At 45.0% G+C, this 23,218-nt stretch overlaps 3 protein-coding genes across 6 annotated transcripts; 2 read left to right on the forward strand and 1 right to left on the reverse strand.

The window, feature by feature from the left end:
- Window positions 1–292: 292 nt before the first annotated feature.
- On the forward strand, window positions 293–11,163 carry p2rx5 (purinergic receptor P2X, ligand-gated ion channel, 5). Of its 2 annotated transcripts, XM_020649956.3 has the most exons (12): window positions 294–525; window positions 1,644–1,794; window positions 2,847–2,918; window positions 3,002–3,077; window positions 3,376–3,460; window positions 3,666–3,746; window positions 5,670–5,811; window positions 5,952–6,085; window positions 6,173–6,266; window positions 6,356–6,421; window positions 9,552–9,640; window positions 9,742–11,163. In XM_020649956.3, the coding sequence occupies exons 1-12, from the start codon at window positions 395–397 to the stop codon at window positions 9,983–9,985; spliced, it is 1,365 nt and encodes a 454-aa protein (XP_020505612.2). In that variant the 5' UTR covers window positions 294–394; the 3' UTR covers window positions 9,986–11,163. The 2 variants fall into 2 exon arrangements, with proteins under 2 accessions (XP_020505614.2, XP_020505612.2); XM_020649958.3 differs by lacking the exon at window positions 9,552–9,640 and having other exon boundaries at window positions 293–525; window positions 9,742–9,984.
- A 1,024-nt stretch (window positions 11,164–12,187) lies between these two features.
- emc6 (ER membrane protein complex subunit 6) lies at window positions 12,188–18,572 on the reverse strand. Of its 3 annotated transcripts, none has more exons than XM_065963170.1 (2): window positions 18,432–18,572; window positions 12,188–12,937 (listed from the first exon to the last, which is right to left on the reverse strand). In XM_065963170.1, the coding sequence occupies exon 2, from the start codon at window positions 12,901–12,903 to the stop codon at window positions 12,571–12,573; it is 333 nt and encodes a 110-aa protein (XP_065819242.1). In that variant the 5' UTR covers window positions 12,904–12,937; window positions 18,432–18,572; the 3' UTR covers window positions 12,188–12,570. The 3 variants fall into 3 exon arrangements, with proteins under 3 accessions (XP_065819242.1, XP_020505625.1, XP_065819241.1); XM_020649969.3 differs by lacking the exon at window positions 18,432–18,572 and adding an exon at window positions 14,217–14,416 and having other exon boundaries at window positions 12,188–12,934; XM_065963169.1 differs by lacking the exon at window positions 18,432–18,572 and adding an exon at window positions 14,217–14,414.
- shpk (sedoheptulokinase) lies at window positions 18,212–22,469 on the forward strand. Its single transcript, XM_020649953.3, has 7 exons — window positions 18,212–18,398; window positions 18,481–18,622; window positions 19,395–19,569; window positions 20,179–20,331; window positions 20,728–20,903; window positions 21,140–21,340; window positions 21,806–22,469. The coding sequence occupies exons 1-7, from the start codon at window positions 18,222–18,224 to the stop codon at window positions 22,198–22,200; spliced, it is 1,419 nt and encodes a 472-aa protein (XP_020505609.3). The 5' UTR covers window positions 18,212–18,221; the 3' UTR covers window positions 22,201–22,469.
- The last annotated feature ends 749 nt before the right edge of the window (window positions 22,470–23,218 follow it).

The raw sequence follows: 23,218 nt of genomic DNA on the forward strand, positions 1-23,218 counted from the left end.
CGGCCCTGCTGTTACACATTAAACATGCATACTGTAGTTAGTTCTCTAAATGGAAGATAAATGCAGAAACCTTATTTTTATTATTAATTGTTTTTTATTATAAATCAATACCAGCTTAAGTAAGTTAGGTGATTAAAAGCTCATAATGAATCTACATCTACACAGGACTTATCGTTAAAACTGCTGCTTGATAAAGTTTTGTGAAGCTCCAGGTTTAATACTGCAGTTACATTTCCTCCCATGCCTCTCGTATTGTTTTATAGCAGTCATTGTTCTGGGTGTACACAGCCCCTGTCTGTGTCCCTGTCTGTGTCTGTGTGGGTCTGCCTGCCTGACAGTGAAGCAGTGGATCATATGAGCTGCGAGCTGCTGAGCGCCTCATCGTGCAGGAGACATGGCAGGCTGGGGAGCCTTCTTCGTTTCTCTCCTCAACTACAAGACGGAGAAATATGTCATCGCCGAAAACAGGAAGATCGGGATTTTATTCAGACTGTATCAGCTGGCGGTGTTGGGGTACATAATCGGGTAAGCAGCGGCAGCAGCAGAGCCGTTTAGAAAGTGATTCACACAGTTAAAAATAGTGCAGCTGAAAGTGAAGCGGTGACTTTGTTTCTGTTGTGGAGGAGTCCTCGCTGTGGAGACCTTCTTTTATCTCACAAGTTGAGAAGTTTACATTGTTGAATTAAAGTCTCTTATATTTACACGTTATCCGTGTGATGATGTCACGCTGACAGGAATGATGAGCAGGTGACAGGGACAGTTTGCTGACGTCAGATAGTTTCTGGTTTGACCTTTAAAACTTCGTAAAGTGATTTGACAGCATTAAAAGAGAGACTTTACATTCAGAGGCAGCAGAGTGGTGGCTGATGATGGCTGCTTATGAAATCAGATGTGGCTCATTGGCATGCTGTGCAGCTTAGGCAGGGCTGCTTATGTTCATGCTCTCATTTTATTGCTTCGTCATGTCTGAGACGTGTGTGTGTGTGTGCTAACTGATTAGGTTTTAACAAAACATTTATTTTGCCCGAAATTTCAATCCAATGGTACGGTGGCCGATAGATGCAAAGGCTCCGCAACATGCTGAAACGATGCATTTTAGAAAAGCGTGCAGCATGTTCAGAAACTGCAGCACAATCTAAAGTTAATGCAAACAAATGCAATGACTGAAACACGCTGCAAAAGAAATAAACGTACTTCAAAAGAAACAAACACGCTGCAAAAAAAGGCAAAACAGCTGCATTAACACAAAACACGCTGCAGCCTGCAGATACAGAAAGTAAAAAAATACACACATTCATACAACAGCAAATACAGCAGCACATATTTATAAATGTCTGTCCGTGATGCCGAGTCTTTGCACCTGAAAACGGATATAGACAACAAAGAGAAGCAGAAAATCCCCAATTTAACTAGCTGTACACTAGATGATTTAAAAAAAAAATTATTATGATGTTGAGACTTGTGATTTGCTCCCCTCCGATGTAACTCTAGAATTATTCTATAATCTTGTCCAGGATTCATTTCCACATTACCAACACTGTTGATGGCAGTGTGTGATGTCACGCACGAACCACGAGGCTGCCTAACAAGGGGAATCACACATGCTGCACCATGTTCAAAACTTTCTCTCTTTCATTTTACAGGTGGGTGTTTTTGATGAGGAAAGGTTACCAGGAGAGAGAGGAGGGCATCCAGACCTCTGTCATCACCAAGCTTAAAGGTGTCGCACTAACCAACAGCTCAGAGACGGGCGTTCAGCTGTGGAACTCGGAGGATTATGTCATACCCCCTAGTGTGAGTCTGTTTATCTATCTATGGTAAATGGAGTTGAGCATGCTTTTTAAAAAATGTGTTTTCTAGTCATCTGACGCTTTTACATCCCAGGTCACACCTACACATTCACACACTGATGGTAGAGGCTGCTGAGTAAAGAGTCATTCAGTGTTAACACATCCATTCATTCACCACTGTGGCGCCATGGGCTGGGGATCAAACCCCTGACCTTCCGGTTGAGAGACGGCCAACTCTACCACTAAGCCACAGCCGCCCTGTTATCCATCAATCAATCCATCTATCCGTCTATAGATCCATCCACCCATCTGTCCAACCATCCATCATCTATCTACAATCCTTCTCTCCATGCATCCCTATGTCATCCATTAGTCCATCCATCCATCCATCCATACATCCATCCATCCATACATCCATCCATCCATACTTCTGTCATCCATACATCCATCCATCCATCCATACTTCTGTTATCCATCCATCCATCCATCCATCCATCCCTCTGTCATCCATCCATCCATACATCCCTCTGTCATCCATCCATCCATCCAACCATCAATACTTCCGTCATCCATCCATACATCCCTCTGTCATACATATGTCATCATCCATCCTTCAGTTCAACCATCCCTCTGTCATCCATCCAGCCAACCATCTATCTGTAATCCTTCTCTCCATCCATACTTCTGTCATCCATCCTTATATCTGTCTGTAATCAGTCCGTCTAGCCATCAAACCATCCATCCATCCATTCCCCTGTCATCAATCCGTCCATGCATCCATCCATCCATCTGCCATCCATCTGTCCCTCTATCCATATCTGTCTGTAATCCTTCCGTCTATCCATCCATCCATCCCCCTGTCATCCACACATCCATCCATCCAGTCTCACCTCAGTCAGATAGATGGTGATACTATCGAGTGTCTGCCTCAGTGGATATCTTATTAGCCTCAGCATCTGTCTATACAGATTTAATGGTATTGATCTTCTTTGGAGACTAATTTGTTTAACCTTTGCCTCTCTGAATCTCCCTGTCTGGATGTCATTTTATTTGTAGGGGGAGCAGGTGATCTTCGTCGTAACAAATTACATAGAGACGCCCAATCAGACGCTGGGATTCTGTCCAGAGGTGAGTAAACATGGGAACAGGAAAACCCATTATTATAACATTTTAGCAAGTGGCAGCTTCTTAATGTTTGTTCTGTGTCACAGAGTAATAAGGTTCCAGATGGGCGGTGTCAGAGTGACGATGACTGCCCAGACGGGGAGTCAGTGATAGCTGGCCATGGTGAGGATTATTGCTTTTTGATTGGATCATCATTTCATGTCATCATAATGGTCAATTGTGTCTGCTTCATTCATTAACAATAAACCCCAACGCCACCCAAAGTTATTTCAATTTGGACACTTTCATACACCAATGCAAAGCGACTACTGTTTGATTGGGACCATTGGACGTCCAGTATGAGGAATGTTAGCTTGAAACATTTTATTATGTACATTCTAACAGCTCTGTTTGCTTCTTCATGGGAACTTTAATGGTTTACAAAGAGTCAAGCCAAGCGTCTTTACTCTCTGTCCATCAGGAATCAAGACTGGCGTGTGTCTGAACAGCACTGGGACCTGCGAGATCCACGCCTGGTGTCCTGTCGAATACGGCGAGAGACCCACGTGAGACCCCCTCCCCTCTCCTCTCTTTAAGAACTCTGGATATTAGCCATTTTGTGCCACTACACTGACACTCACTCTGATCCCCCACAGGGACGGAGATATTTCACAGGTTCTATTTATTACTAATGCAGCCTGTCAGCTCCACTTGTCTTGTTGTTGTTTTTTGTTCTTCACATGGCTGCCTGTCTCTTTCCCGTCTTCACAGAGAGCCCTTACTAAGTGCGGCGGAGAACTTCACCATCTACATCAAGAACTTCATCAGGTTTCCGAAGTTCAAATTCTCAAAGTAAGTGTCTCTAAGTGGAGCAGATCACTCTTATGGTTTCAATGCATCGTGAGAGAGCCCACCGCAGAGTGTGCTGAGGGATATACATGCCCCGATGGCTGCTCGAAATAACTTTAGGGTGTAGAGAGCCTCTATTTATACCAGCCGGTGCAATGCACTGAGTGAGACAGTGAAACAGTCATCTGAGACGTCCTTGACAGCAGGCCGTGCCCTGGACAGGTGTCCGATCAGATGGGGGTAGCCCACAGAGCGGTGCTGCTGAGTGTTCAATTGCTGCAGGAAAGCAGAGGGATGCATCGAGCCTCTGTTAATTCATCAGTCAGGATCTTACTCCAGTTACACACCCTCTCTCTTATGTCCCTTTATGTTCTGCACTCATCTGGATGTGGTTTTGTTTAATGAGAATCTGCCGGTTATACAAATCCCTCCTAATGATTGGTACGCATCCAGTTACGCTGTGCTCAGAGCCAAAGGACATGGCACACATACTGTATATGTGGCTGTTAGAGAGTGTATATGGGGGAGTTAGGGAGCAGAGGTGAAACCCAGTAAACTTAAAGATCCCATATTCTCCTAACTGTCCATCTGTGAAGCTGATAGAGAAACTTTGAATGATTTACAGCTCAAACAAACTCCTTATTTATCAGACAGTGGCGTCAGTACAAACCATAGATGGTAAGAGTGAACGGAGCGTGAGTGACGTCACCCATCTGTTCCTGAAGGGGGCTTTGGAGTCCCATCGATGGTGGTCTCCATGCTGGAAATGCTGTCTCAGCCTTACTTTCGGTCAACCTAACGACAGGCAGAGAGCTGGAGCTGAGGCGGGTTTTAAGAGTCCTGACAAACCCTCACAGTCAGATCAGCCATGCAGACTAATTATGCATGACTGGTACCCTTCATAAAGCTAAATGGGTTAGTTAAAAAAAAATCCCCCCCGTACAGTGTGTGCTGATAAAGATGTTGACGAATCAGACCAGAATCATCGTTTGTTGATTTCTGCTGTCTGCTGTGTGTGAGACATCAGGGTCTCTAAGAGCCAGCCTCAAGTGGACTTATAACTTTGTAAAAAACAATGTTAAAGCTAAAGCTTGAGCAGCAAAGGTATCAAAGATGATGATCAAAAAGTCCAGCTGAGGGGAGTCAGTGGCGTCATGGTTGGTGCATGCGCCCAATGTACAGAGGTTGTGGCCCTCCAAGCAGGCGTACTGTGTTCAAATCGGACCTGTTGCTCCTTTCCTGCATGTCATCCCCCACTCTCTCTCTCTCTCCCTGATTTCTGACTCTATCCACTTCCTGTCTCTGAAAGAAGGCAAGAAAAGCCCAACCACCTCCTGAAAAAAAGTCCAGCCAATATTAGAGGTCAAACATTCTCCTCCTCTTCAACCAGTGTAAATAAGTGTCAGAGCTCCTCAAAACAAAAACAAAAACAAAAAGTGTGTTAAGTTTCTTGTTTTAAATCCACTCTGATCCTGTATTTGATCATGTCTATAAACCCCTCTATTTCAGCTCTGCACAGAACAGACCGTTTCTGTGTCTGTACCTTTAAATGTAAATGAGCTGTGTTTGACCACGCCGCCTTTCTGGAAGGTCTTGGGTGTCTCAGGCTTTCTCGCTCCATGTCCTATTGTTTACAGTGAGAAGGCAGACTCAGAGGGCAGAACAAACACCTAGCTGTGGGAGTGACACCCACCTGGGGGAGGGGCTACTGCCCTTTGTGATGTCATGAAGGGAAAATCTCCAAATGGCCTGTTTGAGCACACATTTTCTGAAAAGTGGAGCAGGCAAGAGAAAGAGAGGATTTTCTCATCATTGGGGGGTTTGTAGACGGACTAGAGACACATATTAGTTAGAGGAACATGATGAAGTGTATTTTGAACAATATGTGACCTTGTAGTTAATCACGTTTGCTGTTTTGACTCTCAGGTCCAACATCCTTGAAACGTCCGATGACAGCTACTTGAAAAGATGCTCCTATGAAAGAGTACACAATCCTTACTGCCCCATCTTCCGCCTCGGAGAGCTGGTCGGCTGGACGGGATACGACTTCCAGGACATGGCTGCTAAGGTACCGAGTGTTGTGATGTGTCAGTTCAGACTGCGTGAAGAATCACTTCTTGGCTTATAAAACGATTTAAGACGGTTATGGTGAAGGATGCGGATAATACGTGTGAACACTGACACATCCTGTCTGCTGTGGTCTGTCAGGGGGGGTCCGTTGGGGTCCTCATTGAGTGGGACTGTGACCTGGATAAAGACTCCTCACATTGTAATCCAGAGTACAGCTTCACTCGTCTGGACATGAATCTGAACACCTCGGTCACATCAGGGTACAACTTCAGGTCTGTCCTCCAAGATATTTAAGAGGAGACTCTTCTGGTCTCTGTCTGAGTCTCACCTGCTGAGTTTTGTTCTACACCCCCCTGCAGGTACGCCAGGTACTACAAGCATCAGAGCGGTGAAAGCTATCGCGATTTATACAAAGTCTTCGGGATCCGCTTTGATATCATGATCAATGGGAAGGTACGGTGGTCATACAAGTTTTTTTTCTTTCTGATGGAATTTCCTGATTTTGAAATGAGGCGTTCATAAATGTTTCATTTTTGTTGCAGGCTGGAAGATTCAGTATTATTCCCACAATCATCGCCATCGGGTCGGGTGTTGCTCTGCTGGGTCTCGTGAGTATTTTTGTTTTAAATATTACGTTCATGTGTCGGTGGATACTTGTGTGTAGGGAGAGAGGGTCTAGCTTGGAGAGAGGGTCTAGCATGGAGAGAGGGTCTAGCATGGAGAGAGGGTCTACCGTGGAGAGAGGGTCTAGCATGGAGAGGGGGTCTAACATGGAGAGAGGGTCTAGCATGGAGAGGGTCTAGCATGGAGAGAGGGGGTCTAGCATGGATAGGGGGTCTAGCATGGATAGAGGGTCTAGCATGGAGAGGGGGTCTAGCATGGAGAGAGGGTCTAGCATGGATAGAGGGTCTAGCATGGAGAGGGAATCTAGCATGGAGAGAAGGTCTAGCATGGAGAGGGTCTAGCATGGAGAGAGGGTCTAGCATGGAGAGAGGGTCTAGCATGGAGAGAGGGTCTAGCATGGAGAGGGAATCTAGCATGGAGAGAAGGTCTAGCATGGAGAGGGTCTAGCATGGAGAGGGTCTAGCATGGAGATGGGGTCTAGCATGGAGAGGGTCTAGCATGGAGAGGGGGTCTAGCATGGAGAGGGGGTCTAGCATGGATAGAGGGTCTAGCATGGAGATGGGGTCTAGCATGGAGAGGGTCTAGCATGGAGAGGGGGTCTAGCATGCATAGAGGGTCTAGCATGGAGAGGGGATCTAGCATGGAGAGGGGGTCTAGCATGGAGAGGCGGTCTAGCATGGAGAGGCGGTCTAGCATTGAGAGGGTCTAGCATGGAGAGGCGGTCTAGCATGGAGAGGCGGTCTAGCATTGAGAGGGTCTAGCATGGAGAGGGGGTCTAGCATGGAGAGGGTCTAGCATGGAGACCTTTTCTCGGTCTAGGAGCACTCTGGTCTTGGGGACGTCTTGGTCTTGGCTGGCCTTGACTACAACACTACAGTAGGGTAAAGTGGGACTCAGAATCCGTCCTGGATTCACTTCCATCAATTTAAGTGAACCTCGTGCCAATCAGGACTCGTTTGCTAAATCTTTCATTTTCAGTCATCGGGTCTTTAATTTCTTTTTGTTAATATATGTTATTGTGAAGCTCTTTGTGATGTCTGCTGTATGAACAGCCAGGCCCTGGAGTCATGGATCTATGCCCATCATGCCCAATTTAAACTGTCTATAACAGACAGAGCAGAGTAGGCTTCCTGAGCTTTTCCTGTCAGTACACACTGTAACATTATGGTACGATCCTCATCAGGCCATTTTCTGAAATCTGAAACTCTTTCAAAGAGAGAAAAGAACGTTTCAGGGTCTTTTTCATTTCATTTCATAAATTTGGGAATGAGCCACATGTTACCAATCAAATCAAAAGAGTGAAGAGGGGAATGGTTCCTGGTTAGACTGCCACTGTCAAACACCTGCCCAGCCCCTAGACTTAGCTTACCTTCTTTGATTAGATTTAGTTTCTGTCTTTCCAAATTTATTTTTGCCTGCTCACTTTCAAATTTAATTTTTTCTATAGCCAATTTTCTGTTTTATTCTTTCCTGTTCAATTTTAAGCAACAATAGTTCTTTTTGCTGTTCAAAGGAAAACCCAGAAGTCTAAGATAGTGACGGCAAAGACATCCCAGGAGCATTCAACAAATTATCATTAGCATTTCCAACATGTGCAGTCAAATCTTTCATTTCAAACAGGTTTGCTTTTAGAATAGACTTTACATTTTCTTTAAGTCTTTTCTCACTTATTTCAATATCATAATGCTCGGCTATTCTAAGCAAATCCTCTTTTGTACACAAGTCTAACAAGTGCTCAGAAGGAGCCGACAGAAATTCATCAACACGAGACATCATGACACCTTCACCAATCCAATGGAATGTATAGTATCAACACACTGACTTTACCAAAAAGGGGAGCGTTAAATGTAGGCGTGTCCCCACTATCTGCCTAACTAAATACTAGTTAAACTCATCCCTAGTCTTCATGCAGCTAGTTCTGGCAGGTACTTATGCACTGGAGACCGCTGGTATGGGAAACCGACCAGCTAGGTTGGCAACACCCCAAAACCACGGACATGCTCCCACCCCTTTCACTGCAACACTACAAAAATAACAAAGTCAATGAATCCCAAAGGCGAAACATTGCTGAGCCTAACAGGGGACATAAAAGCTTAAACTCCAAATCCTAAATCAGCGTGTCAATACTTACCTTCCCTTGGACCAATTAAGACTCTACAAGGCTACAAATCAAACCAACAAACAAAACTCACACGTCTCTCCCAACAAATGCACTAATTAGAAGCAGGTGCACTAATCAAACCAAAGGGAAGTCAATACAAGGCGCATGTAGAAAGTCTCTCCAAGTAGAGTGAAGTGGCAGCTTATATCATGACTGTGATCAGCGGGCCCAGGTGCTCCCAGTCAGACTGATGGACAGCAACACATACTAATTACACCAACCTGCAACACAAGAAAAGAGGAGGCACAACCTAACAGGCCACAGGGCCGTCACACACACACACCAAGACTCCACCTAGTGTTCAGTGCCGGAATTACACCCATCACAGTTTAGCTAAATCTCAGGCAGAAATTAAAAGAACATGTAAATTCCACATTTGTAGAAGGATCATGTTTGTGGGATTATCACATCCAAAGCTGCACATCTGTATTACCTTCTTGGTTTATTACATCTTCAGGCAGTGGGGATTCTAGAACCTGTTAGGGCCCCAGGCAAAAATCAATTGAGGGGCCCTCCAACCAGTGATCATCACCATTATGTCTGCCAGCCGACGCTTACTCCTCCTCCAGTTCATTCCAGTTTATTTTTCTGTCCCATAGACAGCTAAGTCCTCTTCAATTTCCTGAGGTGACATTCATTGACAAACTTTGGTTTCCACGGCAACAATGCATGCAATGAATAGCAGGGCAACGAGAGGAAGTGCTGTCAGCTCCTTAGGGAGGTTTCCTACTCTCATTGAAAAATTTGCACATTTTGGGCCACTGCTTCGGACTAAGTTTGTGAGCCCTCTGGGGCCCCTTACTTTCCTGGGGCCCCAAGCAGGTGCCTGCCTTACCTGTTGACAAGCAGCTCCACTGTGTTGTTGCTCAAATGTGAAAAAAGTTATATTTAAGTTTCCCCAGAGGGCGTCGGATGATCGCCTCTAACACATAAATGTTTTTCTGTCCTATCAGGGAGCCTTTGTGTGCGATATGATTCTACTCTACATGATGAACACAAGCTCCTTCTACCGCGAGAGCAAGTTTGAAGTCATCGACTTCAAGTATGACCCGCTGTAGCCACTCTCCTTGTTATGACAAAGGCTTTACTCCAAACCTCCAGCTCACACTTAATAACACCTTTCTCTCTTTTATTACGTAACAGCAAGAAGACCAAAACAAAGGAAGGGAAGACGAGACACCACGAAAGGAAATCCAGGAAAAAGGCTGCAGAGAAAGAAAACTCCGTCAAAAATGCGGATGAGACGTCTCCAGCTGCAGAGAACCAGCAGCCTGTGGACACACGCGGCCCAACCATTCCACGCAACACAGGACAGCGATACTCTGGCATGGTCTCTCTGCAGGGACCAGAGCCAAGGCATCACATCACCATCTCTTCAGAAGCTTAATCTGCAGGCCGAGCGACAGCAATCCCCTGCAGAGGAGCGTCCCTGCACGACTCGTCTGCAAGCCACTATTTCAGCGACGCTTGTTCTGACTGAAGATACGTTGGTCCAAAATAAAGGTTTAATGTTTGACTCTGAGGGCCGGGAGGCGGACGGACGAACTCAAAAGGTGGATTTCAGTGGCAGGGTGGGGATCCAGAGGCGGGACTTTGTGGGAGATTACACCTGGTCCATATATTATGTTGTGATAATGTCGGTGCAATCAGCAAAAAAACATTTTTAAAAAGTATCAAAGCAAATCACCAAATTTATACTGAATACTGATTTACAAAAGCAAAGAATGAACGGCGTCAAGAATCAGAGCTTTAAAGGCTGTTGATCAGACTCATGAAGCTTCCTGTCCAGATCCAGTGACATATTATGGGCTTTAGTTTGACATATTAATCATGAGATGACTTTGCACATCCTTTCATGAGACATTGTAAAATAATCATAATCAGAGTTGAATCAAGACTCTTACAACCCGACTGATTTGTTGTGTTTGCAACATTTAAGCCTGAAGCGTTAGAGAATATTTACTGGACGTTAGACGGTGTGCACAAGTCTTTTTCAACTCAACAGTTATTCTAATCACTGCAAAGAAATGATGATTGAATTAGGGAAATGGACTGTAATTGCTGCCCTTCTCATTGTGGCTCATTATCAGTTTGGATCTAAAACTTAAGATGTCTTAGATCGAGTGAAAATAAACATGAACAAATCGACAAATTGTCACCAGAGGATTTATTCTGCGAGCATGAATACGAGATGAAAATGTATTTAAAATCTGATCTTTGAATCAACATGAGAGGAGAAGTGTGGATGGTCTTAACTGCTTCCTGTACCCGTGTGTTGAGCTTAAACACTGTGAATGTTTCCTGCTGTATTCTCAGTGAGTTGAAGATGAAGATAAAGCCTGTTGTTTTAACAGATTGACTTCAGCTGTGACTCTGTGTTGTGTCGTCATGATGTGTAAACTGTGAGCAGACAGCTGATGTTCAGGCTGATATTTGATGAATTGTGCAACATGCTTGTGTTAGTTATAGGTCTGTCAAATGATAACATTTAAGTCACGATTATTCACATTATTATTAAGCATTTTATTTTGAATGTTTGTCCTGTCTTAAACTGAAAGAACTTTATTTACTGTGTGCTTTTATTTTGAAATAAAGTAAGGAGCTAATAGTAGATGGAAGGTTAGGACATGAAGTTAAGCGCAGAAACAGGAAGTGGTTAGGGATCCCAAAGTGAGGTCAAACAGCTCAAAGGAACGGTAACAAAGGTCAATGTGTGATGTCATAAGGTGGATATTACTTTGGACTTGTCAGCTGAGCTATCAGAGTTTGTTAAAGAGAAATGAGACATTCAAAGAAGCAGCAGTGTCCTTTTACATCAGAGACTACAGGGAGAGACTGAGGACCACTATCTACGGTGAGCCACAAGGGACAAAATAACACAAGATTAATGGAGATTTAAAAAAAATGCATTAAAGGAGCAGTCTGTAAGATTTGTAGTGAGTGAAATGACAAAGTGACCTTACTATATGATCAGACATTAAGGAGCAGCCGGTCTGTCCTCCTTCTAATTTTCTGGTTAGATTCTGGTCCTGAGTGCTCTGGATTTGTTTGGACCAGAGAAGGTAGGGAGTTTGAAGGCACCCCAAACATGGCCGTTTTGGACGCCCCTCGGTTTGCCAGATATGAGAGCAGTTATCAGGTCAACAGGTGTTGCAGTGATGGAAGCGGGCAAGAGAAGTGTTTCAGATAGAAGTGATTGTACCCGACCTAAAAAGCCTCTGCATGTTTCTAGTAAGCTCCACGAGCAGAAACGTGCTCAAACTAGGATCAATATTGGAGATGATTTTGAAAAATGGAGAGAGGTTAGAACACAGAAAGGTTTACAGACTGATGCAGAGCTGGACAAACACTGAAGCTTCAGTATCCACCACATGGTGACCTGTGTGAGCATCAACTCTAGAGAGGAGTCGGGCGGGGGGGAGGCAGCTCTCTACAATGTTTAGAATTTGGACTGCAGTACCCATTTTAAACACTAGGTGTCAGAGTTACATATTGCTCCTTCAGCTTCAGAGCTTAATTAATGGTGATTAACTGGTAAATTCTGAGAGCTCTAGTTGATGACAAACAATCAATAATGATGACAAAAAAGTTGTTAAGAGGTATTTTTATTTCAATCAGAAATCAGGTTTGTTTTAATTTAATCATAGTATTGAACATTAAATGTGATTAATCTGTTTTTGATCTATGTTACACTCTAAACTATGGCTCTGGTATGCATGAAAATGATCGCAGATCAGGAGTTACAGGTTACACAAGTCCATGTTCACCGTGATGTGTGGGGCAGAAGGGAAACAAGGACAGGTCATTCTGCATCACTTAATTACTGACACACCTTCATGTCAGTTCATCATGGAAAAGAATCATAATGTTTCTCACTAAAGGCCTATCTATCTACAAACAGCAGGGCAGACAACATCATTGGTTTACAAATTATTAGAAGGATTAATTCAAGGTTATTTGTGTTGGATCGTTTTAGTACACATGCACCATCCCGTAGAGGAAAGTCCAAAACAGGACGTAGGTGAAAAGGCCCCCGACGAGGCCCCCGGTGAAGAGCAGCCGTCGTGATTTAAAGCACTTGCTCCACCGCCGCCCGGCCTTCAGAATGAGCAGCAGAGAGAGGAGGAACGAGGCGAGGAAATAAAATATGAAGCCGTACAGTCCAGTCAGGCCAAGGATCCCGGCTGTTGCTCCGGACAGAGCAGATACAGAGGTGCGGCAGTAGTCCAGCACGGCGGCGTTGCCTCTCACGGATACTTCACTGATAAACTGCGGTCCCTCACGCTTGGCTATAACTCCCGCCATCTTGGCTCCGGTCAGCTGTCACAGGAAGGGGCTGCTGTTTCAGGAGAGATTCAGACACATGTGAGAGTTAACAGTGAAAATAATAAAAAAGACAAAATTCTCTGAAATCTGCAGATGGAGATTTGATATTTGCAGCTATAACTGATGCAATATTCGATTTGATTTAATACAGAGGGTGAGACAGGATCATTATTATTTATATCATTAAGTTTAAAACAACAATTAAAATACAGACAAACAAACACACGTCAGCTATGTTTTCATCTTGTGTTCATCATGTTGCCTCATTGATTATTGACCCAATAGATCCATTATAATGTATCCTAACACTGCTTAAAAAAGCTAAAAAAAAACAACTGATGCGCTGGTAGCCTGGCGGTTGGCGTGCACGCCCCATGAACGGAGGCTGTGGTCCTCCAGGCAGGGAACACAGGTTCGAGTCCGACCTGTGGCTGCTTTCCTGCAAGTCATTTCCCGCTCTCTCTCTGTCTCTGACTCTATCCACTGACCCGTCTCTAAATAAAGGCATAAAAAGTCCAAAAATAAAACTTAAAAAAACGCTTGTGTTTCAGCATGGTACCAGCTTAGTGTACGCACGCCCTCAGTCGCCCCCAAACCCTGCAGGAGGGGGCCAGTAGACGAGGTCACCTACTGCCAACCTGTCATCTGTCCCGATCAAACCCCAGACCACATTATTACTAATATCACCATCACTTCACTCTATGCCTTAAAAGATGGACAGAGGAGAGGACTGGGCGGCGAGGAGAAGTCAGGAAGCATGTCGAAGACGTAGGGAAAGAATTGGGTCAGAAAATAATTAATAAATATAATGGGGGGGAGGAAGGGGTATGTTGCTGGTATGTGATGTACTAATAATAATATTATTAATGATGACATTATAACTATTATAAGACATTTTTAACACAAACAACATGATAATAGTTGGCCTTTTAAAGATGGCACACCACTGTGATAGAAAGAAACCAGCAGATAAACAATAATAATAATCTAATAAGAGCTTTAAATAAAACAGACAAGACGTTAGCTTCTGACAACAATTTAGCATTAACGCTAATTACTTCATTTAAAGCCCTGCCCAGGATTAAAGGCATAATTACACTTTAAAGAATAAAAATAACAGAATAAACCAACTTAGTTACGTCTAATAATGAACTAAAACATAGTAAGGTTGGACCCTGTGAGGTAAACTTGACATTAAACTGATTTATTTCCACTTCACCATCACTAGCGCTGCTAACAGGCTAGCTTACACACTGCTAACTAGCCAAAGCTAACGGGTTTCAGATTCTCACCGGAAACACGCGCAGGGACTCGTCGACACTTCGCGGCGGGATCAAAGATTCATCACCTGTCGGATTAACTTTGCACACTTTTATATTTTATCGTCTGTTCGTAAAATTCTGCCGATATTGAGCCACATTCATTCTCGTAGGGATGACACTCCAAGGCAACAGTCGGCCATGCTCACTCCTTCGCGGTGCATTGTGGGTACAGCTCATCATCAAACAGGAGGCGACGGCGTGGTGCGTTCAAAGTACATTTAAGAGTAGGAAATTATGTATACCATAATAAGGAAATTCCCCTCATCTGACTTTGAGGTAATGATGCAAAGTAAAGGTTTTTATTGTCACGCCATCAGAATTGGATCAAGACCCAAACTCATGTAACAGACGGTTCTGTGGTTGTAAAAGGTAGAGTCCACCACTGGCGGACTCAGGATGTTTGAGGGGCGAATTAAAAAGAGGGGCACCTGCTATATTCGGTGCGACACCAGCGCACAAAAAGGGCATGTTACCATATTTCTGCATCTGGAAGGGCAACCTGGACCCTTCGTGTTTTTTTATTATCTACCACAGGAGCATCCATGAGGGCCCCCCTGAGTCCACCAGTGGTACCCACCTTTTAGATCAACGTATAAGATGAGATTCAACTTTATTGTCATTGCACATATACAAGTATAGAGTAACGAAATGAGGTTTGGCATCTCACCAGAAGTGCAATAAGCAGAAAGTGCAAGAATCTGTGCTATGTACAAGTAATTACAGAATTTACAGATGTAGACTAAGAAAGTGAATTATTGGGTATATATGGATGGATTAATGGGATGCTATAAATATAAGTATATTCTTCAGATTATAATATACAGATTAAGGTGCAGTGATCATGCTATACTAGATTACAGATAATATACAGAATATGGACATATTGTAGATCGATAACTTATTGAGGTGATATGAACATACTATAATACAATAATACAGGTGGATGAGAGAAGTGTGTGTATGACCAGGAGGAGTGGTGGGGGGGGGATGATGGGTGTGAGGTGATGTGCAGGGGAAGGGGGGTCAGCGGGGGGCGGAGTTCGGGAGGGAGACAGAGTTCAGAGTTCGGGGGACAGAGTTCAGTAGAGAGACAGCTCTGGGGAAGAAGCTGTTCCTCAGTCTGCTGGTTCTGGTCCGGAGGCTTCTGAAGCACCTACCGGAGGGCAGGAGGGTAAACAGTCTGTGGGCAGGGTGGGAGGAGTCTTTAAGGATGCTGTGAGCTCGCCGCATACAGCATTTTCTTTGGACATCCTCAATGGCAGGAAGTGGACACCTTGTGATGTGCTGGGCAGTTTTTACCACCCGCTGTAGCGCCTTACGGTCTGCGACAGAGCAGTTTCCGTACCAGACTGAGACACTGCTGGTCAGGATGCTCTCGATCACACAGCGGTAGAAGTTCATCAGTACAGCTGAAGACAGGTGGTGTCTCTTCAGTGTCCTCAGGAAAAAGAGGCGTTGATGAGCCTTCTTAACCAGACTGGAGGTGTTAGTTGACCAGGAGAGGTCCTCTGTGATGTGGGTCCCCAGGAACTTGAAGCTGGAGACAGGTTCAACAGCCATCCCGTTGATGTGAATGGGGTTGTGCGTGCTTCCTCTTTCTCTCCTGAAGTCCACGATGATCTCCTTCGTCTTGCTGGTGTTGAGGAGCAGGTTGTTGTCAGCACACCAGGCGGCCAGATGCTGTACCTCCTCCCTGTAGGCTGTGTCATCGTTGTTGCTGATCACCGCCGCATCGTCCGCAAACTTGAGGATGGTGTTGGATTCATGTACAGGTCTGCAGTCGTGGGTGAAGAGGGAGTAGAGGAATGGGCTCAGCACACAGCCCTGTGGTACGCCTGTGTTGAGTGTGATGGTGGTGGAGCAGGTGTGTCCTGACCTAACATACTGGGGTCTGTTGGTCAGAAAGTCCATTATCCAGTGACGGAGGGAGGTGTTGAAGCCCAGGTCTCCGAGTTTAGTGTTTAACTTGGAGGGGATGACAGAGTTGAATGCTGAGCTAAAATCAACAAGCTGCATTCGTGCGTATGTGTTGTTATTGTCCAGATGTGTGAGCACAGAGTGCAGCGCAGTGGAAACTGCATCCTCTGTACTCCTATTGCTGCGGTAGGCAAACTGGTATGGGTCCAGTGTGGGTGGGAGGCAGTTTTTCAGGTGTGCTAGTCTCTCAAAGCACTTCATTATGATGGGTGTGAGTGCTACAGGGCGGTAGTCATTCAGGCCTGTCGGGCTGGAGTGTTTCGGCACTGGGACAATGGAGGTGGCTTTGAAGCATACTGGCACAGCTGCTTGGGCGAGGGACAGGTTGAAGATGTCCGTAAAAACCCCAGTGAGCTGCTCCGCACATGCTCTAAGCACACGCCCGGGGGTGCCGTCTGGGCCAGCAGCCTTTCGAGCGTTGATCCGGCTCAGTGCAGCGTGGACGTCTGTGGAGGTGAGTGAGAGGGGCTGGTTGTCTGCAGGAGGTCTGGTCGTGGTCTGTGTCTCTCTGTTGTCTCTATCGAAACGAGCATAAAAGTGATTTAGCTTGTTCAGGAAGGCGACATCTGTGGTTATCGGGGTGGAGTTGCTTGGTTTATAATCACTGATGGCCTGGATGCCCTGCCACATGCGTCTGGGGTCGGAGTTGGAGAAGTGTTCCTCAACCTTCAGCTTGTAGCAGTGCTTGGCCTTGATGATGCCCCTCCTCAGGTTTGCCCTGGATACGCTGTAGGCCATTACGTCATCTGATCTGAAGGCGGTGTTGCGGGCCTTCAGCAGGAGACGCACCTCCTTGTTCATCCATGGCTTCTGATTTGGGTACGTGGTGATCTGCTTCCATGTTGTAACACTGTCGATGATGGTATTGATATAATCCAGCACAGAAGAAGAGTAGGTGTCAATGTCTGTGTGAGAGCCCAAGGTAGCCTGAGAAGCAAACATACTCCAGTCTGTGTGATGGAACTTGTCCTGAACAGAGTCTGTCCCCGCTGGCCACGCGTAGGCTCCTGCGATGTTTGTGTAAACATGATCCAGAGTTTTGTTTCCTCTTGTATTGCAGGAAACATGCTGGTGAAATTTAGGGAGCACTGTCTTTAAGTTTGAGTGATTAAAATCACCTGCAACTATAAATGCAGCCTCTGGGTGAGCAGTCTGTTGTTTGCTGATAGCTGTGTAAAATTCCTTCATAGCAGCTTTTGCATCGGCATCCGGGGGGATGTAGGCTGCAGTTACAATAGTGGAGCTGAGCTCCCTTGGCTGATATATACCTTGAGAGTTACCGTAGCTGCCATAAAGCAGTTGTTGTTGGAATCTGGCTCGCTGTGGCTGGAGAATACAGAGCCACTGAATTCTCAAAAAGTTAAAAATGTTATGTTGTGGGCACAAGCTATTATATTGTATGTAAAATATAATTATCTTGTAGAAACTGTTGTTTGACTGATGTTTTAGGCAGATCTGTAAGTTTTTCAATGTCCTGCTGGGACATAAGGCTTTTAAAATTCAGAGTCCATCACTACAACCGAATTTCTTGCCTGGTCTGTTGTTTTCAATTTACTGACTGAAGCAGCGTGATTCTTTTAAACTTCAATCAATAGCCCAAACTTTTATTTTCCTTATCAGTGAAATGACCCTGCCTTTATTTGGGACAGGCGTCAATACGAGACAGGCCGTATATTATTATTATTTTTTTTTACCAGAGAGCACCTTCTTCGTTGTTTCACCTGCCTAAAAAGTGCTGAATCCCTCCTATTTTGTTTCTATCAAAATATAAATAATATTTAAATTCAGTAAGGAATTATAAAAATCCCTCAAAGTGGTGAGCTTAATCTAACTCAAGTTAATGTCAGGAATTAAAATAAGGTTGATTTAAAGCCGATTGCAAACGCTGGAACTATTGTGGTCTTGTTTTTCTTTTAAATGTTCCTGCATGGAAGTAGTTTTCTAATCTCCGATTGCCTTCCTGCACGTAAACGCCCATTGTTGACTTTGCCCTGTCTGATGACAGTGGCTGAACGCTCAGTACGTGAAGCAGTAATGTCTGCCTTCATCCTCGGTTTAGACGTGGGAACAACCTCAGTGAAAGCCGTCCTGTTAGAAACTGACTCCAGATCGGTGGTTGAGAGTCACGCTTTGCCGACTGCGTCTGATATCAGCGACAACAACAACGGGATAAATGTGAGAGATAAACACACAGCCTGCTGAACCTACCTGTGTCACTGACTGAGGTGTGATTGCAACATGTTTCCATCTCACGCAGGCGAAAGAGCAGGATCCCGGCCGGATCGTGGACGCGCTGAACAGATGTGTCGGCCAGCTGTCCAGAGACAAGCTGCAGCGTGTCAGCAGCATCGGGCTGTCCGGTCAGATGCACGGAGTTTTATTCTGGAAAGCAAAGAGCGGTAAGGCTTCCTCTTTTCTTACCCGTCCATGAACGCACCGTGTGGTCATCCGTGCAATAACGGCTGTGAGACACGAGTCGTTTAAGCAGCAGAGGAAGCGTTTCCTCACCCCTTTATTCATTTAGATACTTTATTATTAAAGCTGAGGGGAAATGCCATGACACATAAACAGTTTGTGTGATGGGAGTCAGTGCAGGGAGATGAACAGTATAGGGACATGTGCTGTTTCGGGGAGGTTGAAGACTAGTCACACTGCTGCGATGTGGATCATCTGCAGGGGTTCGATAAACTACGGTGGCTGGGAAGTGCAAAATTACAAAGTGTGAAACACTTTTACAAAATTTGAGACAAATTAACATTTTGAAAAACATTTTTACATTTTTAAAATCATCAATTCCGACATTTGGTACATTGCCTTTCTATCAAGATTCTGTCATTTGTAAATTTGTTTGGGGACTGTTAATAGTGTTCTGCCACTTGTCATTTTGCTTTGCACTTCCCAGCCACCGTAGAAATGCATGTCATCTCATCTAACAGACAACAAACTAAGGAGACAGAATACTACACTCCTCCTTCAGAAGACGCTCTGCAGGACTGATGCACATTGCATCACCATGTCGCCCTCTGCTGGTTGCATCTGAAAGTGGACATGCATTTAGTCTGGCATCATAAAAACACAACTGGTATCCTTATGTTTTCAAACCGAACCAAAACCATCAACGTGAATATGACTTATCTTGCTGAATGGTTCCTGTCTTCTGCCTCCTTGCAGGTTGTGATTGGTTGAACATGGAATTCTTCACACCCAGAGACACCAGTCAACTAATCACCTGGCAGGACGGGCGCTGCAGCAGTCAATTCCTGTCCTCTCTTCCAAAGCCAGACTCTCATCTCAGCGTGGCTTCTGGGTTTGGCTGTGCAACAATCTTCTGGTACACGAGGAACAAGTGAGCAGACGCTTGTTAAAGGAAGAACGTGCAAACCGCTGTTTGGCCACACCTCCTCCACACTGAAGCCTACGCTCTCCTCCAGAGACACACATCCAACCCCCTGCCCTCACGTTCTCACTAAGGAGTTATGAATCAGAGCGCACTATCATTAAGCACCATAAAGCGCAAGCGACAGACAAAATCATCCTTTACTCGAGCTGAAGTCACCTGTGTCCTGCATTGTTGTGTTAGCTTGTAGCTTCACATTTCATGTAAACAGACACAAAATGAGCTTGATCTAAAAACTCTTACTTGACATCCAAATAATCAGTGAGTATGTTCTTCTTCTTCTCTCTAGTCCTTCACTAAAAAAGCTTTTATAAACAAGGGGAGGAGCCAGCCGTCCATGTAAAAACGGCTCTGACAACAATACAGCCAGTGGGACTCGAGCTTCTCACTCATTGTAGACAGTCAAGACTCAAAGAGACATTTTCACAGGATAGACTGGATCTTTGATATATTTATGTGGAACATGTTGCACATTCTGCCTCCTCCATGTAGAGCCTTCTTCCCCAGCTTTGATGGATATTTGTACTCACTACATAAATATGTGTGGTTCTGCTGCAGGCCGGAGTTCCTTGAGGACTTCACAGTGGCAGGAACCATCCAGGACTATGTGACGTCCATGCTGTGTGGTCTGGAAGAGTGTGTGATGACACCTCAGAATGCAGCCAGCTGGGGCTTCTTCAACACCACGTCCAACCAGTGGAACACTAACATGTATGTGATGTGTTTGTTTAATAACAACCAATGTCTGTGCTGAACTGTTGGTTTGACCTGATAACTGCTCTCATATCTGACAAACCGAGGGGCGTCCAAAACGGCCGTGTGGGGGTGTCTTAAAAGTGCCTACCTTCTCTGGTCCAAACAAATCCAGAGCATTCAGGACCAGAATCTAAAGTTAGAAGGAGGACATACTGGCTGCTGCATTGTTGTCAGAGAAGCCAGCACTTCAACATAGCATGTTTCCTTAATGTCTGATCATATAGTAAGCTCACTTTATCATTTCACTCACTACATACTGCTCCTTTAATATCAGGTGTACATAGTGCCTTAGGTGTTTAGTCTAACCTACATAACCTCTTCGCTCTGTGTATGTGTGTTTGCATGCTCCAGCTTGACGGAAGCCGGCTTCCCTTTGCACCTGCTTCCAAAGTGTGTGCCGTCTGGTGGCTTTGCGGGGAAGACGTGCTCTAACTGGCATGGTATCCCTGCTGGTACACCTGTAGCTGTCGCCCTGGGAGACTTCCAGTGCTCTGTCTACTCCTGCATGAGTGCGAACACAGACGCAGGTGAAACCGGATGTGCAGACATGTCTTCACTTGATGCAGTGAATGCAGCGCATGTATTTAATCATATGTATGTTACATGTTGCATCCATCAGTAGTTAAAGCATGAGTAAAGTACATAACTTCAGAGCTGAAAAAGAACACATTATGCTTCAGGTGTCGTCCCTCTCTCTCATGCCATGCTGTAAACTCTTCATTCATTCACCTTGATCACATTCTTTCTTCTGTTGTTTTTGCAGTTCTTAACATCAGCACCTCTGCTCAGCTGACCTTTGCCATGCCAGCTGGCTTCAAACCTCCAGACTCTCCTCCGCCCGCCTCCTCCATCGCCTACTTCCCTCACTTCAACGACTCGTACTTGGCGGTGGCGGCTTCACTGAACGGAGGGAATGTGATGGCGACATTTGTGGGGATGCTCGGTGCCTGGATGAAAGAGCTCGGTACGTGGGTGGTTCAAGGGGAGGGGTTAGATAATCTGAGCGTTTGTTTCAGACTTTTAGGGATAAATCCTAATGACGACGTGTCAGAGTTAAGACAGCTACACATCAAACTGACAACAAAGAATGAGCTGCAGCGGAAACCGACTCCTGCGTCCTGTTGCCCGCCGCTGATGGGCCAAGAAGCCGTCGCACTGTTCCCACCAAAATGATAGCAGCCTAGTATTTCAGTAGTTCATTCTACAGGAGAGACAATAACTGGAGGAAACAAACTGCAGAGTACAGAGGTTTATCATTTATCTGATGAGCACGTTTGGAGGGGGTGTTTATTTGAGGAAGGCGGGGCCTGTGAGTAAGTTCTTAATGTTCTGTCTCCAGAGAGAGATAAAGTGTTTCTAAGTGATTTAACTGCACGCTGATGCCAAAAACGTTAAATTGTCGATACTAAAAAGCTGGTCCTCCCTGCAGGTGCAGAGCTAAGCGATGTCTGCTTGTATGAGAAGCTGATCCACTGCGCCCTGAATCAGGAAACGAGCGACCTGAGGGTGAGTCCCACAGTCCTGGGAGAGAGACACGACCCGCTTTGTCTCGGCCACGTGACCAACATCTCCACCGCCAATCTGTCTCTGGGTCATGTGACCAGGGCTCTGTGCCGAGGAGTGCTGGACAACATCACCGCCATGATGCCTGCTGAGCGGCTGCAGCAGGCGGGCGTGAGCAGGATTGTGGGTAGTGGGAGCGCGCTTGCCCGGAACGAGGTGCTGAGACAGGAAGTGGAGAAGGCGTTTCATCAGCCGGTGGTGTACGGACAAAACGCGGACTCTGCTGTCGGCGTGGCCATGCTCCTCTGTGACTTACGTTGAACTAGACTTCAATGTAAACCTGTCACGCTGGAGCGCTGTCTCAGATTTTGCAGTTTTAAATCTTCTGATGATTTAAAACGTTGAGGACCAAATGATTGAAGCTATAGAAGAAAGAATATTTAACATGAAGGAATACTTTTACTTTCTGAGCATGCAGCCGATCTACAATTCATTCCAGCTCACTGGATTGTTGATTTGGACAAAAGAGAGGAGGAGAACTGATTAATCTGGTAACAAAGGACCGGTCTCAAGACCACTTTTTGAAGGTCTCAGACTTGACGGACTCCGGACTTTAAAAAGGACATATTATCCCCCTTCTCCACCTCTTCAAACAGTCCCCTGTGGTCTAATTGCTCTGATTTTTATCCCTCGGTGACGGCCGCTACCTTCCAGGTGTTGCGGTCTAAGAGAGTGACACGCCCCCTAACCGCAAGATGATGATTTTTCAGAGATAGTTATGGTCTTGGTCTTGACTCGGTCTTGATCCCTGAATGTCTTGGTCTTGTCTCGGTCTCTGAGCACTCTGGTCTCGGGTATGTCTGGGTCTCGGTTAGATTGCTCTTGACTCCAACATTACTTCATCTATACAGCATCATTTCTAAGAATCATTTTTTATTTTTTTAAATATTTCAGAGTTAAAAGATCCTTAAAATGTCCTTTGAGCTAACTTGAAAATGTTTCTACAACCAAATTATCAATGTACTGAGTCCAGGACTAAACCTAATTTTTCCCTGTTTCAGGAGGGAGAGTGTAACGTTTATGTATTATTCTATGTTTTTAATCAATGCTTAAATAAGGATGATTGTTGCTTTTTTTTGCCTTGATTGAAAGTCTTCCATCTTGAAGTCGTCTGTAGTATTCTTCTTTGCATTTGTCAGTGTGAATTTAGCTCGAGGAGTTCGTCCACCTCGTTTTAACACGCAGCCTTTGCAGGTGTTTTCTTGCTTCTGCTGATGTGATGCTCTTTTCATGTTAGTGGTGAGAAAGAAGGATACGAAACCAAAATTAAATGCAAAGA

Source organism: Labrus bergylta, chromosome 14 (genome assembly GCF_963930695.1).
Source record: "Labrus bergylta chromosome 14, fLabBer1.1, whole genome shotgun sequence".
Taxonomy (NCBI): domain Eukaryota; kingdom Metazoa; phylum Chordata; class Actinopteri; order Labriformes; family Labridae; genus Labrus; species Labrus bergylta.